Consider the following 16,616-nt stretch of genomic DNA (forward strand, 5'->3'; position numbering starts at 1 on the left):
GTGCCACAAAAAAAAAAGAAAAAAAATATTTATGTTAAAATGTTAAAAGAGTGAACTAACATGTGGAGGAATGTAGCGTCGGTTTTGCACACCTGGAGCGTGAGATGACGAGTCTCTATGGGAATGACTTTGAGAACGGGCATTTCAACAACCAGGGCTTTTGGTTTACTCCTCACTAAGCAGCTCTTCTCCATGTCCCAGTCTGCTCCCTCCAGATACAGACCAGACACATAACAGCCTGCAGGGGAAGAGACCACCACAATTCATCACCAGAAAGGTTGTGACACAAGATCTGTATTTTATTAATTCACAGATGCATGTTTTCCCCGTGGGTTTTCTCCGGGTTCTCCGGTTTCCTCCCACAGTCCAAAACCATGCAGATTTGGGGATTAGGCAAATTGGACACTCTAAATTGAACGTAGGTGTGAGTGAGTTCATCTTAAGCACATAGAGTCCCCAGAAACACGCTGAAACAGGGGCTCTTCTGACCACAGAATACCTTTTCAGCAGTCTTTCAGTTCATCTAAGTGGAGGACAAAATGGCTTTGTCTTTGCATAATACAGTTTCAGGTTGCACATATTAATGCTCGATGTTCACATGCATTCAGCAGCAGCAGCAGATTTCCCATGATTCCCTTAATCTTTTTTACAAAATTATATATTGTAGATGAAGACACACCTCAGGTTTTGCAATCTTTCACTGACTCAATTATCTCATGAAGTCTGGCACAAAACTATAAGCCACAACCCATCCTTGCTTGCACAGACTAATCCTATGGTACATGTTCCAATTATACCCAACTGTTACCACGTAAACTAATTATGAAACATTCCAGAGCAGCATCACATTTGTATATTTTTCAGTCTTGCAAACTGTCCCAATTTTCTTTGAGTTGCAGCTACAACATTCTTTTTTTATATACACCTATTTGCATTTTTTCTGTTAAGTGTTTTTTTTATTGCATTCTGAGAAATAAATAGAATTAGTATTAGTTTTCATTTGCATTTAACCCATCCTTTTTTGCAAACCAGCACTGAACACAAACAAACCAGGTGCAGGAGCAGAGGTCAGCACTTATCTGTACAGCAAAGATGGTCGGGCGCCCCAGCACTCCACCAGTCCAGGGATTCTGCTCGGCAATATGATGTCAAAGTGTCCTAACTTGTCTGGAAATGTGGTCTGCATCATAAGAAAAATGTTATTACCCTGTCCAGGTCTGTCAGAGACTTCCTCCTCGCTGCGGTACTGAGTCACTTGTGTGTAGAGTGTGGAAAGATCCAGGGGCCAGCCATTTTTCCTGCATGCAGCTTGGACCAGAGCCGTCAGGTAGGATTCTGGGATATGAAGTCCTGACAACCACATGACCTTTGGCTCTCCTTCATCCACCTGATGGACAAAGCATTTCAGAATAATACAAAAGGCTACATGTAAGAAGGTATGTGTGATACACTGTACACATTTCGAAATAAAGGTTCACCTGGTGCCTTAAAAAGATTCAACTTAACAATAAATATTCTTCCAACATAGAAGATTAAGTTGTTTCATTTATCATAATTTGCTTTTTAAATTTGTAACGGATTACATTAACTTCAAGTGAATTTAAGTGACTTGACTGTTAGCTCCACCCACCCCTTTCATTCCTTTTATTTTTTTAATTAATAACTTCACAAATAATCAGTGCAATGGGTTAAATAACTTTTGACAACTCAGCTTGTGTTTAATGTCCAAAAATGTCTGTCCTCACCCAGCAGCTGTACTGATCATAACGCCTCTTAAAATGGCTCATCCAGTTGCCGAGTGACTTGAGCGTATCGGGCGCCAGCTTCTTCCAAATGACAGGTATATGACCGTTAAAAAGGGCCCGAGCGACTTCATCCAACTCACTGCTCATACCCACCTCACCCGCCAGAGCCTATACAAGAGAGTGAGAACGTAAATGAACTCGTGTGAGGCACAAACACGCGACATCCCTCCGTTTTGTTTGTGTCTCACCCTCTGCAGCTCGGCCAGAGAGCGCTGCATGCGAACCACGAGCTTGTTGAAGCGTTCCAGTTCCTGTAGCAGCACCACTGAGGTCGGGGAAATGTCTGAGCCAAACTTTTTACGGATCACGTCCATGTCAAATAACTTTGGAAGCTTGTTCTGAATGTCCTGGGCCACCTGGCTGATGTACTGATCCCGACTGATGCTTCCACCAGATTCACCTGAGGCAGAAGAGAGAGAGTGTGTGTGTAAAGACAGTAATAGAGGAAGCAACGTTCTTTTTCTGGAAAATAATAGATGTTACTAACAGAGATGCTCTCTGGGTTCAATCTAGAGGTGAGCTCAAAAGAACAAGAAATAATCTTGAAAGAGGAAACAGGTGCAATATTCTAATGCAATATAATTTAGACATATAGACAGTGGAAAATAAAATATTAACCTGATGTAATACAAGGAGAGCTGTACTGTACCAGCCCAGGTTTGAGCAAAACTGTTATTTTCCACCCGCAGTCTCTGAGGAGGTAAATTAATAACAGAATAGGACGCAAGTGGAGCATAAAACACCAAGACGTGCAGTCTTACAAACATTATCATCCCCATATATGTCCCCACAGGGCACAGTTATTTCACAAACACACTCTCTCACACGCATTCTTGTACAGCATTCTTAGTGAGGACACTCGTAGACATTATGTTAGCTGTAGGCAACACGTCACCCTGACCTAAAATCAAGTATTAACCCTTAAAAAAGCCAAAATGTCGGATGTCAAAGGTCAAAATGTCGTCACAAAGACAGATTTAAGTCAAAATGTGTCCTCAAATCCTACTACCATATATATACATACACACATTAGGTTTGTACATGTATTCAAAGATTTTTGGAAGCTTATTCCACTGATTTATGGCCATAAAAGAAAAAGATGACTTCCCAAACAAAGTTTTGGAAATCATCCTGCAACGTTTCTTCTCTTGAGATGGAGGGAGAGGGAGAGGGAGGATGTCATATGATACCTGTCTGAGGTTGCAGGTCGATGAGGTGAGTCCACATGTCTTTCGCTGCCTGTGTGTAGTATCCTATCTCAGCATTAGAATGAAGGCCCATCACCTCTGGTGTATTGGACAGTGGCAGCTTCTCAATCTCATCTGTTATCACATATGACAAGGTAAATCAACTTCACACTTAAATATGATTGTGTAAAAAACAAAAAAAAAAAACTGACCAACATATGTTTTCTTGGGCCCATTGAGAGGGATCTTGTAATCGACATCCTTGTTGTTGAAAAAGTGGAAGCGCCGGAAGGTGTAGAAGAGGAAATCTCCAAAATACTCGTCCATGTAGACGGTCAGGACCCTGCGGTCAAAGCTATCGATGGCCCGTCCGCCGTACATCACCTATTAAAACATTATACACACAACTATCAGAATATCCTACCCTTAAGTTTAAAAGACAAACAACAAATAATTAATGGTTAAATAAAGACATAATGAATAGTGTAATGAATCAGCTATTGCACAAGTTAAGCATTTAAAACACATTTAAATGTTTTAGTCAGGTTTGGCAGTGTTGAGTGCAATAACAGCTTGAGGATAAAAGCTGTTTTTCAGCCAGTTTGTTTTGGCTCTGATGGTCCTATAGCGCCTCCCTGAGGGTAACTACTCCTGCACCGACTAGCAAGATATTAGAAATGTGGTTTCTTTTATTGAAACGGAACGGATTTAGCCTCACCTCCCCAATAAGATATTTAAGACTACCCCAGGGAATATCGCTGTCTCCCTGCTGGTGTGATTTGGTCAGGTAGGTTTTCAGGATCTCCATACAAACCTGTTGAGCACAAGCATAGTGTTTAAAACACAGAAAAGTTAAGAAGAAGAACTAACCCTGATATTATAAAAGTCAAACAGACTTTCAAACAACTTACAAAGAAATCAGACTCGTTGAAGTCATACGGGACATTCCAGCCAATCTTGCCGTATTTGCGTCTCTCTTGCACCACAGCGTGGAAGAAAGCCAGCGCATACACCAGGCTGCGGAACGCAGCGTGTGGACATTCAGTCAAAGTCTCGTGGGAGATTTTGGAGTATGTCGCTCTCATGTTGAGCTTGAGTCCATTGGGAGGCTCCGTCACTACCTGCACACAGTAATATATGTTTTGTAAAAACTGGGATGTTTATTTAAAACTCATCTGTTTTTATTACAGCTTCTTGAAAAAGTGTTAATCTTGAGAGTCTTAAAAAAGCGGCATTGTCTCATATTCAGCCATGGCCGCTGTTTACTTTACAAAACTGATGTAGATGTTTCTATTGCTTTGATTGTATGCAGGCTCAAAAAAAGTTATCGCCTTGCAATAGAAAGTGTCAATCCCAATAGCACGTTAAAATATTTGTATGATTTTATTTATGAGGCGATTTTTGTTCTACTTTTTGCTTCAAATTTCTACACAGAAACAGATGAAGAGACTTATTTATATTCTGCACCTGTGGCAGAGAATAAGCTACAGTAAGGTTTTTAAACTCCAAATGAAAGAACTAATGGTGTTTTTTCCTATGTCACTGTTTTATTTTAACTTGTCACGTAGAAGAATTCTTCAAATGTTCAACATTAAAAACTTGCCTCTGCCTGTTTGATTGAAGAAGATAATCTTAAATAAAATGGGATTTTTTTAAATGAAGGTTTGATAAGAAAATTAATTTATATGAAGAACCAATGGTGCCAGCCACTGGACTGTATGACGTTAACCCTGCTGTTTACAAACAGGCTTTAGAAAACAATGCAAAAGTTAGAAAATAAATTTTTTTTAACCTTTAGAGATTTTTGCAGGATTCCGATGGGGAAATCCTTGATCGGGTTGGTGGTGATCCACAAGCGAAAGTTGGGATTGGGCTTGGTGATCCTCTCTAATGATTTTTCCAGTTCCTTGAGCCACTTTACCAGCAGGTGGCAGTTCTGTAGCATCAACCACTGACCACGGGACACAGCACTTTCAAGCAACTGCAGCGCTACCTACATCACAAGTACAGAAAGTGCTACTTCATCCACAGAACAGTGCACTGTATGACAAAGACAACAAAGGACATGTGCCTGCCCTAAAAAAAAAAACAGTATTGTACCTACCTTATAACACATAAAACGTAAAGAATACATTCAAATGTAGGGGAAGACCTTAAATGCTAAACACTGTAGAAACAAGGCATTAAAAACTAGTAACTACAGTGCAAAATGAGCATGAGTAAAGTCCCAGTGCTTATCGAGATACATGACAAACCTGATTCCTTGTTGAGTAATGTGATAGATGTAAGGAATTAAGAGAGATTGAAAGATCTGGTTCCATACCTTCTCTTGGCCTTGACCCATAGCCAGAAACTTGAACTTGCTGCCACCAAAGCCCGATCTCTCAGCTAGTTTCATCAGGTCACTAGCTGGGTCAGAGCCAGGACTCAAGATGAAGATGATGGGGGAGAATGGTGTGCTCTGTTCATAGATTGCATCAAAGCTGATCACAGGGGGCTGCACATATCTGAGCAGAAAGATGTAGATGAATATTAAAAACCAGGGCCTGGATTTCTATGTTTATAATAAATATCTGATAATATTTGTTAACTTCCAATTAGCAGTTTTATGGTATTAAAAGTGAAGTGTATCCAAACAAAAACATTTTTTCATACTGCATCTAAGGTATGAGCTGTTTTTGATGGGTTGTCAAAAACAAGAATCACACAGGTTTTGTGAAGGCTGAGTAACATGATGGTAATGATGTCATGGTAAAATAAAAAATATTTAAATGTAGTGGACATTTGTTTATATCTAAAGGTGTCATACTACAGCTCATCAGAATCTCATGGCCTCACATGCCTACTGTACATAATGTGTGTAGAGAAAGAAACAGCAAATTCACTCACTTCTCGCCCATGGTGACAGTGACGTAGTCGGTCACAGCTCTGTAGACTCTATCAACGCGGAAGCAGCGCAGCAGCAGCAGCTTCTGGAAGGCGGACAGCTTCTCCTCATATCTCATGGGGATCGGAGCCTGTTCTGGGCCGTCTAAGTCATACCACTGCGGTGAAATGAATCACGGATACAGTCTCACTGGATTGAATTAATGCTCATCACATGTCACATCACTGTGGTCACTTACAGTCTTCCAGTCAGTAGAATTGATCTCCACGTCATCAGGCAGAGAGCCAAACTGCTCAGGAAAGAGCTGCGTGAGTTTGACGATGTCTTCCCAGCCCTGGTCTGGAAGCCAGTCACATGGCTTTTTGCGCTTGCTCTTTTCCAGGGACAGATTACCTTCCCACATAAGGTGGACAAACGTCAACCTTTGCCTTGAACATTGAGTGCTTACACAAGTGTGAGTGTCTGTTCCACTTTTCAGACAATCTTACCTTTGATAAAGAACTCCAGCTCTTCCTGAAGAGCTCTCCCCTCTGCCTGCTCAATCTTGATGGTCATGTTAAAAGAAAAGAGCAGCTTGTGTCTCTCAAACAGACCTAGGGATAAAAAGTCAGTTCATGTTAAAACAATCCACATGCTTTATCTTAAAGGGGACATATTATGCAAAATCAACTTTTTAATCATTTTAACACTTATATTTGGGACTCTGGAGGCCCTACCAGTCGCCAAAGTGTGGAAAAAGAATAATGAGCATGCTCTTGTTCAGTGGAAATTATTTTACCTGTGCAGCCATAGTTATAAACACTGTACGTCAGTGTGCTCATGATGTTCTTCAGTCTTTGAGGCAGAACAGGGTCGGGCAGAGATTTGCGCAGCGAAAAATCAAACACCTCCAGGTAGGAGGCGAGAGAGTACTGGTACATGCTATTCACCAGAGACATTTCTGTCAGGACAAAGAACAGAATAGCACCGCGCTTGGCAGCAGGTCGGTAACCATCTCTGAGTTTATCAATGTCCATGGCTGTCTTCTCCGCCAACTTCAGTTTCTCAAAGACCTGGTGATCACAACATCAAACAAGGAAAAACACATCTGATTTTTGGTGTCAGTGAAATTACTATATTCTTCATCACGGATGCCTGCTGTCGCCAAACTGACCTCGCTGGATTTTGACTTTGTTTCCTCCAGTGTGTGAACCAGCTCTGTGTTATCCAGTATGTTGCCTGTAGACGTAGCCAGCTCTCTGAGCAGGGAGTCTCCAAGGTTTTTTAGCAGCTTCTTATTGTTACTCGTCTCTTGGATCAAACGCTCACGCTGCTCCTCCAGCTCCTTTTTCTCAGAGCCCATGATAACACTCAACAGCTGGTCCTCCAGACCCTTAAGAGTCACTACAGGAAACACAATACACACGAAAAGACAAACAAACAAAGGATTTTGAACATGCCGTTCAAATGCTATAGAAAAACTTAAATTGCCATGCTGAAGGATCTTACCGGTATAGTTTATAACCATGGATTTTCCGAACACTGATGGGGAATACTTTGGGTTGGCCAGTTTGGTGGTGAGATACAGTTTAAAGTTGGGATCATAGTCCACCTCCTTGTCACCCAGCATGATGACCTGTCTGCCCTCGCCTCCTTTTACATTCTTCTCCAGGACATTGTCGATCACAGGGTCAATGTACTCGTCCACATCTTGGAATAGGAATGGAAAACCATATTTGACAGCCATCTCTAGCTGCTTCAGGAAGTCTGGATCATTTAAGGATGAGATCTGGAGGAAAAGGATGACATGATGGGGCTCTTTCCAAAATGCCAACTCTGGGTCTGTTAAAAATCAGTCATCCTGGGATTTATATCATGTATTTTTTTTGTACCTTGAGGTTATTATTTTCTTCTTTCTTTTTAATCCAGTTTAAGGCTTGCTGCTGAGGATCGATACACAGAGGAAAGCGGCTCCCTCTGGTCGTGAGGATCCCATTCTGGATTGACAGCTCATCTGGAGGCAAACCCTCTGAGCCCCATCTGCATTAACATACAGGCTTGATTTAACACCCACAACCTCCTTAGTCATTTATAATTGTTACTGCAATTACCATTGTAGACATTGTAGAACGCATATTTTATTACATATTGCATATTTCCTTTTCTTCTTTTTTTTAATGTTTTGAAAGCACACAATCCTCCTCACCTGCTGATTTCTACTTCATCAGTGAGAAGAGTTTCCACTTTGAAAGGCTGGCTCAGTGGGATTCCTCTCTCTTGCACATCCTTGATCCATACTTGATACACCATTTCATTCCTGAAGTCCCAACTGAAGGCTCCTTCATAGCTCAGGAAAGCAGCAGCGATCAGACAGTCACCAAGGAGACGCACGCGCTTCTGCTTCAACTCCTCCAAATCTTGTGTCCACCTGCGTGGGGAACAGTAGAAATCAGTGAGTTATGGGGGTTGAGGGGGGGGTCATAGCGGTGTTTTGGCTTCTTATATTACATCCTTCCCAGCCTCACCGTTCATTCTCTGAGCTCAGGCCTGAGATGAGTTTGTCAGCAGCTATCAGCCTCCTCTCCATGACCTCGGCCTCCTCCTGTAGAAGCTGTTTCTCCCCAATAGCAGCTTCATACTTCTGCCCAAGAGCCTGCAACTCTTTCTGGATATCACTAAGCTCACTCTGAATGTGCTCCAGCTCCTTCTTACTCTGGAAGAAGTTCTTCTCCAAACGTGCCACCTTAGAAAATATATGGGAAATGTGGCTGTTTATTTTGTGTTCCTTCATCCCATGAAGCATGATTTGATTGAGTTAGACCCTGCGTTACCTTCTCTCTCTTGGGTTTTATCTCCCTTGAAACCTCACAGTAACCAATGATGGCCTCGACAAACTTGAGCATTCCTGAACCAGCTCTACTGATGGCCTGCATCTCCTCGAGGCTCGTCTGGAGGTTTTTCAGGAAGCCTAGCCAAGATGAACAGTAAAGAACATTCACACACATGGCTATTTATTGGTTGTATTTGTTGATGGCATGTTTTAATTGATCATGAACTTACCTTTGACGGTCCTGACCTGGTTGTTACTTATGCCATCGCAGTCAATTTCCATCAGCGATCGCAAGAAGTTCGCCTCTGACATCATCCCCTTGGCTGACTGCCAACTGATCTCCTTGTGGCCCCGAAGCACCAGTATGCACTCACAAACCACCTGTACCTGTTTGGGTGGCTTGGCAAAGGATCTGCACAATGAATTAGCAAGAGACAGATTGGAGACGGAGGGTAGATGAATAGTTGGTGCAGTTTCTTTTCAGATGTGTTAAATCAAATGAGGAATTTTGGAGTGTTTACCGGATCTCTGTGACATCAGATTTTTCTAGGTCCTGCAGGGCGTTGCGGGCGGCCTCTAACGCTGGCAGAGCCTCAGCCAGAGAACTCTCAGCTTCTTTCTTCTCCACAGCGATCACTTTGTTTTGCTCTTCGATCTCTTTAGCTTTGTCTTCTGCGAGTGTCTTTTTCTCCTCGGCTGGAAGGGAAAGTTGTTGACAAGTGGCTTGTAACACCTGTGTTTACTTTTGGAAGTTTACAGTATGCCGTGTTTTTCAAACCATATGTTTATGACTCAGTTAGTCACTGACCTACTGTGGTGTTTGTGGCAATCTCATCCAACAGTGTTTCACAAGCGGTGGACTTCTCAGCGAGTACCACCTTTTGCTCTGCCAGCTTGACATTAAGCTCAGCGAGCTGCTCGCTGGCCTCCTTCAGTTTGTCCAAACCTCCTTCCAAGTGCTTGCACTGACCTGGTACAGGAGGGAACACATCAACAAACAAAAATTCACAGTATCACTAACACATTGATGAGGGGGAGCCAAATATAAACCACATTCCATTTTCTCACCCAGGATGTCCTGGTCTTTTTCCTCCAGGAGTTTAGAATAGGTATTAATGAAATCCAAGTAGTTCTTCGGAGTGACATAGTTACTGCGTCTCAATTTCTGGAGGAATATTTTGCTGTAGTCGCCCACACAGGTGTGAACCATACAGACATGAGCTATCACATCTGCAGTGTGAGCCTCAGGAATCATTTGACTTTCACCTGTGAAAAGAGAATGATTTGAACAGAAAATCTTCTGACGTACCTCCCGCTGCAAGTCATAATGAATTTTTTCGAAATGTGTGCATATAATTACAAACCAAGGAAAGTCTGAGCCACTGCATGTAATGCCTGTTGGGGCCATGGCAGGAACCAGTCTATTACTGTGTTGTTCATCAGTCCTGACAAGAAAAAGGGCACTCACTGTTGGTAAAATGATAAAAATGATACTACAATTATGAGAGACCTTACACATGATTTCACCTGGGAAGTTCCTGCAGCGTGTCCTCAGGGTGTCTCCCACAGGAGACATGCCTAAAACAATATGTAGATTGTTGGCACTCTTGTTAACAAAGTGCTGCCACACGCTTTCTTTAGAAGGAGCCGCTCCCGTCTTTAGAGCATCATCACGAAGCTGGTTGACAATGGACTCCTTCTCATCATCGGGGAACAATGCAGGGACGATGCCTGTTATTAAGAGAGAGCATGAGCCGAATATGACAGCTGTCATCGTTAAGAAACACTAACGAACCAAGAGCGTGGACAGTGGACATTTAAAGTGATGTTCAACCTGAAGTGAGCATGTTGTTGATGAGTTCCAAGAAACCTTCCTCTGCAACATGGGCATCAGTAAAGAGGAACACCATCTTTTTATTTTCAATACCAAGCTTCCAGTACAGTGTCTTCAGGTCCTCACGGAGGTTCGACTCACTGTAACCTCTGCTGAGTGTGATTTCAAACATCTGGAAAAAAAAAGTTTCCATTGATATTGTGCCTGTTGTTGTTAAAATATTCAAAACATGAGATTCACATTCCCACATTGTTTGAAATTAAATATTTGGTGTGTAATTTGTTAATATTTGCTCTGCTACAAATGTAACTTCAGCAATAATGCCTTTTATTTGTTTAAACTGCAACCGCATCTAAAGACATTTTAAAAACGTATATTAGATCAATTGTCAGGTATCAGATGGGCATGTCATGTCATGTGTTTTCCAACCTCACAGCCGGCGGTGAAGGCAGCGAGCCGGGTGAGGGACTGTTTGCCAGAACCCCCCACACCGACGAGCAGAGCGTGGCCACGATCGACGCGGATAATGCGGTGCACCCGAGTCAGATGTTCCAGAGCGTCATCAAACAGCACCAAGTTCATCCTTGACTTGTTCTCATTGTATTCTTCTAAAATTTCCTGCAGAGTGAAAAACAGTGGACTTTTGGTGTCAGCATTCATTCATTAGTTACAGCAGTTATCCACAAGAGAGTTGGTCGCAACTTATACTAGGTGAACATGAAGCTCTATACAGAACGACTCTGGCCACATTTAATGGCAAAATAATGGTAAAAATAACATTAGAAATTCAAAGTCAATGTTGTATTAACATATCCATACCTGAAACAGGGCTTTTGAAGCATCATAGTCCTGTATGTCCTCATAGACCCTTGGTTCACTCTCACTGAGGGCATTCCTGTAGTCTCCAAAAAGAATTGGGTCCCTGATGACTGCCTCCATGTCCGACTTAAAATGCTCCTCAATCAGGTTCTTTATGTGACCTTGGACCTGACAGCCAAAACACATTTGATACATAAAAAGTCAGTTTTTTAGTATTTACATGACATGGCATGTATTAATATTATTTACCAAGGCTTTGTCAGTCTCATCAATGAGTCTGTCATGGAAGATTCTCAGGCACTCATTTCTCCAGACTCGCACAAATTGGGTGACGGTCAAAAACCTGTGAGAGAGAATCTGTTAAAGTAGTGTTTCCCCAAACACACTTTTTAAAGATGACAAACCGCCATGACCCAACTCGCAATATAAATCATGAAAAGAGCAATTTGTGCATAATATAACATTTCCAACAATATTTTGAATAGGTTAACTTGACGTTTCCAAAGAGACATATTCTGATTGTTGTTAGATAAATGAATCACGACACTAACTTTATGTATGTGTTCTTGACAAACCCTTGAATAAAATGTTTTTAGAGACCCAACAAATTCCCCCACGACTCCTCCCCTCACAACCCAGTCTCTCAGACTCTTTGAAACATCGAGGTCTGTTTATGTGTTAATAGAGTGAATATAGTAGATGAGACCTGTCTGGTTTGGTGAGGATTAGTCCACTGTAGACTCTTGACAGGTCCCTCAGGTTAAAAATGTAATGGAACTTGGAAGGAGTTGGTGGCAAATCTCTGATGATGCTGTTGTACAGTTCCAGCGTGCAGAAGGTGACTTTATCACAGACCTTCTGTATGGCATCCTCAAACGGCTAAAACATTTGTTCAAATTAATTAATACAACATTTCAATGACTGAGGTTCTGATATGTATACATGATATACAGACTGGTGAGGGGAAAAGATACTCACTACTGTGTGTCCTTTGATAATGGAAGCATAGATGAGGTGAAGTGACTCCAATGAAGGGAAGGGCATGCTGAAGACACTGAAGAGTGAGATGAAGCGGGGATCCACCTCGTTCCTCCCACCTCCTGCTTTTCCCATGGCAGCAATAAAGCCGAGGTCCTTGAGGACTTTGTAGTTCAGCTCCTTTCCCCGGTCATAGATGCCCCCTCGATCCAGCAAGAGCTTCAGAAGTGCAATAGGCTGTTGTGTGTCATAGGTATCCACCTGAATGAGCAGAAGGTATACGTTTCAACATACATGTTGTATATCATTCACCACAGAACAATAGTCAAATGCATGGAGCAGGTACCTTTGGCATATTCATGTCATCCATAAAGATCAGCAGTCTCTTTCCCATAGGAGGGCCGTAGATCTCTTTGGTCCTTTTCTCCACGTTGGCTTCCAGGTTCCTCTGCACGTCCATTGACGTTGTTCTGGAGGAGAAGTTGATGATCATAGTGATCTAGAGTCAGAAGGGAAGAAATTCAGAGAATTTTAAGTCAAATAACGTGATGTTGGATGACATGCTTGGACAGTGAACGCACCGTTGCATCTGCAGTGAGGTTTTTAAGGAAGTTATGAATGGTAGCGGTCTTGGAAGTGCCAGACTCGCCAACCAGAAGCACGGGCTGCTTTATCTTCACCATCTGTTCCAGGATCCAACTGGCTCTTGTAGTGTCGATAGTTGGCACTAAAACAAAAATGGAGGATTAGAGGAATTTAAATCCATGTTTGTAGGACAGTGTATTTTTTTGTTCACAGCTTAAATAATCAACCTTTACCTAGAATATCAGAAAACTTCATTTCAGGGTTATGAATGTATTTGGTGACCAAGGAATTCCAGGGAACCCACTTCTCCTGTGTGCCATCAAAATGGAAATCATACAGAGTTGCCAGGTATCCTGTATGAACGCAGACATTGTGTCATCAATAACAAAATAAAAAGGATACAGCAAATATGTACGTAAGTACACATGACTAACATCTCTATCAAACTTCAAATTACAAAGCAATCTTGTTCATTCTTTAAACTGTACCTAAATGGATGTATTAATGTGCACAATGTTGATCATTCCTTGCAACTTACATAACAATCTATGAACAAAAGTTTGATTTTTTACCTGGAATCTCCCCGGGTCCAGCCAGGGCTTTCTCTTCATGCACCACAGTTAAGCAGGAAAGTCTTTTGATGTGCTCATCAAACACGATCCTGCCACTCTCCAGCAATGTGGCCCCCAGTGAGCAGTACAGAGCTTCCAGGAAGAAACACTCCAGAACTTCAGCACTGTTGCTCTCAGACTCAAGCAGCGCATCCAATGTCAAGCATAGCTGAGTCACCTGTGTGTAACCAACAACACATGCACAATTAAAGGGGCTAGATGTGGGTCAGAAATCTCAAACATTACTAAACCTGAAAAGCCTCATTACCCCTCTCATAAAAGTATCGACCAATGTGGATCAACTTCTGCTAGACAGGGAAGCAAAACCCAAAGCCACAGCTATGTTTAGCTAATGCTGTCTCTCATTTGCATTGTCAGTGCATATTTCACATATATAATGTTTTTACTGTATGTAATTCTCCCCTGAATTGTTTTTTTCATGCGTAATTACAACAATGCATGTAAAGTTGTTCATATGAGCAACATGAAGTCAACATACCATGTTAAGATCAGTCTGTGGGACAACAGTCTTCAGTTTCTGGCCCTGTTTGCCATCAACAATGCCGTCCACAATCATGTCGATACAACTGTGCACATATTTCTCAAACAGTCTGTTAAGCACTTCTTGTATCTAGAAAAAAAAAATACAAAGACACTAGTGAGATTTTATCAAATAATATTCAGGACAGTTAATAAATAAATGGTTTTATTTCCCCCAAACCCTTTCAGATCTGATGTTCAGCCATCTCTGCCAGTATGGGGTGTATCGCAGGTTTTTGGGGTCAACAAAAACCATGCCACAGCGAGAAACAGTAGCAGGGGAAGCATACTGGAGATCTCCAACCTGAAATGGATAAAGCGTCTTTTAATATACTCTGAAAGTTGCTTTGCAGAAAAGCATAGTGGGATGACTTTCAGCTGACAACACTCTACCTCAAACAGCAGGGCACAGTGACTCTGTAAACGTATTCGTTCTCCATTGGCCAGCGTGAGGAGCTTGTTGTCATCCATCACTGAGTTCATGTTTTCTACCCACAGAGCGTCCACATCACCATCAAACAGGATGTACCTGTGAGACAGTCATTGTCTTTTTGTTGTAATTCACAAAACCTTTGCACAATGTCTACTCTGCTTATTTGTGTTATTTTTTTTTTTTATCTACCTTCGTTCTTCTTTGTCAGTCGGCTTGTTGATGTCACGGAAGATGTTGGATAAGATGCCATCGGTCCAGTCTCGGGTGTCAGAGTCCAGAACACCGTACAGTTCAATGACACTCATGGCTTTAGGGTTAAGGGGGTATACCTTGGTTTGCAATCCCATTCTGGGAGATAAGAAAGGTCACAATTAACCATACAAAAAGTAAGGAAATGTTGCAGAGGTGAACTGATAATAACCTGGTCTGAGCTTGACATAATGTTCTGATGACAACAGATTTCCCTCCACCAGTTGGTCCCACAACCATGGTAGTGTGTCTGGTCATCATTGTCTCATAGAGCTGCACCACTTTATCCACCTGAAACCATACAGAAAAGCACATATTGTCATCTAACTACTCATTATGCTGAAACTAAATCTTTGTTTTATTGGCATAAGAAATCATGAATCTCAAATAAATCCACATGAGACACCTGGTTGGGCAGTATGACATATTTGTTCTCCTGCAGTATCTGTTCCACAGCATCGTTAAACTTGGGATAGCAAACGCGAGGGCAGTCGAGCTGAGGGAACAGGTCTGAGATCAGCCCGAGGAACAGAGGCACGTCCTCGAACACAAACTTGGGAAGGTTCATGTCCCTGAGAGCACGCATCAACACCACATCCTGTCGGGAGCAAGAGCAGGGATGAAACAAGACGACAAAGCACCACAATCCCATGGATAATACCCCTTTGGATCCAATTTAAACGCGAGGTAAATGTTTTCCATTCACCAAACTGTATGAAAATGAAACTCCATACCTCACTGAGTTCTGGTGAGTCTCTCTTCAGTTCTCCTGCCATCACTAAAACAGACTTCAGAGCTCGCAGGCCAAAGTCGTAATGAGACTGCTTGGACAACTGCTCACGAGCCAGCTTATACAGTACGGTCATCTTCTTTGCCAGCACCTGAATCAAACCAAAGTGAAGAGATAATAATAATTGTTTTTGGCTTCACAATAATGCAGAAAAATGCAACATCGATGTTTCTGGTTGCTATAGCAGCTCTAGAGCACTTTCCTGAGGGCAGTTAAGTACCTTCTTTAAAAAGAGGATGAAGTATTTTGTTACACTTGTCTCAGCATCTTCTGCTCTCTCCCAATGATTTTACTGGCCATATTAATTATTTAAGACATTTTGTTTTTGTTCTTAGCCCCCAGATGGCCACAAACATCTTCATGAAAGTCAAAAAAACTTTTTCTGTAAAGGCTTCTGTAAACTGTCTCAAAGAAGATTCCAAAATATTTAAAATCCCCAACCATTTCAACAGGCTGCTCACTGATCAGAAAGGATGGGTGTAGTTCAGCAGTAAGCCACAGTCAGTGTAGTAACAGTTTAATCCTTGTGTACTTTTTATGACAGCATAATAGTCAAATAAGTTATATATTATACTCGAGTTAGGCACTATGATGTGTCCTCACTTAGGTATAAAAACAAGTTTATGTGTGTCTGACCTTGGCCATTAGGAACCCCTCAGAGAAGAGCATGATCTCACAGATCTGCTGCAGGTCGGGCACTATGACCACCACAGGTCTGAAGAGAGCTTTCACCGACTCTGGCAGCTCTGTGCGTCCTGCATAACCCGGGTTCATGGTGATGAAAATCCCCATGCGGTTGTCCAGGCTGATTTCCTGCCCTTCAAACTGTTTTAAAAAGTAAGAAGTTGGGTCAGGAAAGAAAAAAAAATCTGTGTTTTGCATTTACGTGAAAACTGGAATAAAACTTTCGACAGCACACTTACATGAAACCTTTTAAGCTGCAGAATGAGAGCATTGCGAATGGTCTGGATTTGGGAGGAGATGACTGACAACACCGAGGCATCGATACGATTAAACTCATCAAAGCAGCCCCAGGCTCCACACTGAGCAAGGCCAGAGAAGATCTTACCCACAGCCTGCACACGAACA

General features: G+C 42.0%; 1 protein-coding gene across 1 annotated transcript in view; it reads right to left on the reverse strand.

Annotated features, from left to right (window-relative positions):
- dnah10 (dynein axonemal heavy chain 10) overlaps positions 1–16,616 on the reverse strand; it is a 31,487-nt gene that overhangs the window by 1,703 nt on the left and 13,168 nt on the right. Inside the window, exons 33-77 of the mRNA XM_058635341.1 lie at positions 16,451–16,603; positions 16,164–16,352; positions 15,472–15,618; positions 15,144–15,335; positions 14,910–15,028; positions 14,678–14,836; positions 14,449–14,584; positions 14,237–14,359; positions 14,015–14,146; positions 13,477–13,693; positions 13,138–13,257; positions 12,901–13,046; positions 12,666–12,818; positions 12,320–12,580; positions 12,048–12,220; positions 11,591–11,684; positions 11,342–11,509; positions 10,952–11,140; positions 10,523–10,694; positions 10,216–10,419; positions 10,053–10,133; positions 9,757–9,954; positions 9,497–9,658; positions 9,210–9,384; positions 8,919–9,100; positions 8,690–8,826; positions 8,384–8,601; positions 8,065–8,286; positions 7,751–7,898; positions 7,368–7,647; positions 7,033–7,262; positions 6,658–6,931; positions 6,368–6,472; positions 6,118–6,272; positions 5,882–6,036; positions 5,316–5,499; positions 4,785–4,985; positions 3,904–4,113; positions 3,711–3,806; positions 3,205–3,376; positions 2,996–3,127; positions 1,994–2,205; positions 1,746–1,913; positions 1,207–1,387; positions 93–238 (exon numbers count right to left, since the gene is read on the reverse strand). Coding sequence (XP_058491324.1) covers positions 93–238; positions 1,207–1,387; positions 1,746–1,913; positions 1,994–2,205; positions 2,996–3,127; positions 3,205–3,376; positions 3,711–3,806; positions 3,904–4,113; positions 4,785–4,985; positions 5,316–5,499; positions 5,882–6,036; positions 6,118–6,272; positions 6,368–6,472; positions 6,658–6,931; positions 7,033–7,262; positions 7,368–7,647; positions 7,751–7,898; positions 8,065–8,286; positions 8,384–8,601; positions 8,690–8,826; positions 8,919–9,100; positions 9,210–9,384; positions 9,497–9,658; positions 9,757–9,954; positions 10,053–10,133; positions 10,216–10,419; positions 10,523–10,694; positions 10,952–11,140; positions 11,342–11,509; positions 11,591–11,684; positions 12,048–12,220; positions 12,320–12,580; positions 12,666–12,818; positions 12,901–13,046; positions 13,138–13,257; positions 13,477–13,693; positions 14,015–14,146; positions 14,237–14,359; positions 14,449–14,584; positions 14,678–14,836; positions 14,910–15,028; positions 15,144–15,335; positions 15,472–15,618; positions 16,164–16,352; positions 16,451–16,603 — 7,671 coding nt within the window. The remainder of the gene's footprint in view (positions 1–92; positions 239–1,206; positions 1,388–1,745; positions 1,914–1,993; positions 2,206–2,995; positions 3,128–3,204; positions 3,377–3,710; positions 3,807–3,903; positions 4,114–4,784; positions 4,986–5,315; positions 5,500–5,881; positions 6,037–6,117; positions 6,273–6,367; positions 6,473–6,657; positions 6,932–7,032; positions 7,263–7,367; positions 7,648–7,750; positions 7,899–8,064; positions 8,287–8,383; positions 8,602–8,689; positions 8,827–8,918; positions 9,101–9,209; positions 9,385–9,496; positions 9,659–9,756; positions 9,955–10,052; positions 10,134–10,215; positions 10,420–10,522; positions 10,695–10,951; positions 11,141–11,341; positions 11,510–11,590; positions 11,685–12,047; positions 12,221–12,319; positions 12,581–12,665; positions 12,819–12,900; positions 13,047–13,137; positions 13,258–13,476; positions 13,694–14,014; positions 14,147–14,236; positions 14,360–14,448; positions 14,585–14,677; positions 14,837–14,909; positions 15,029–15,143; positions 15,336–15,471; positions 15,619–16,163; positions 16,353–16,450; positions 16,604–16,616) is intronic.

The sequence above is a fragment of the Solea solea genome, chromosome 8 (genome assembly GCF_958295425.1).
Source record: "Solea solea chromosome 8, fSolSol10.1, whole genome shotgun sequence".
Classification (NCBI taxonomy): Eukaryota; Metazoa; Chordata; class Actinopteri; order Pleuronectiformes; family Soleidae; genus Solea; species Solea solea.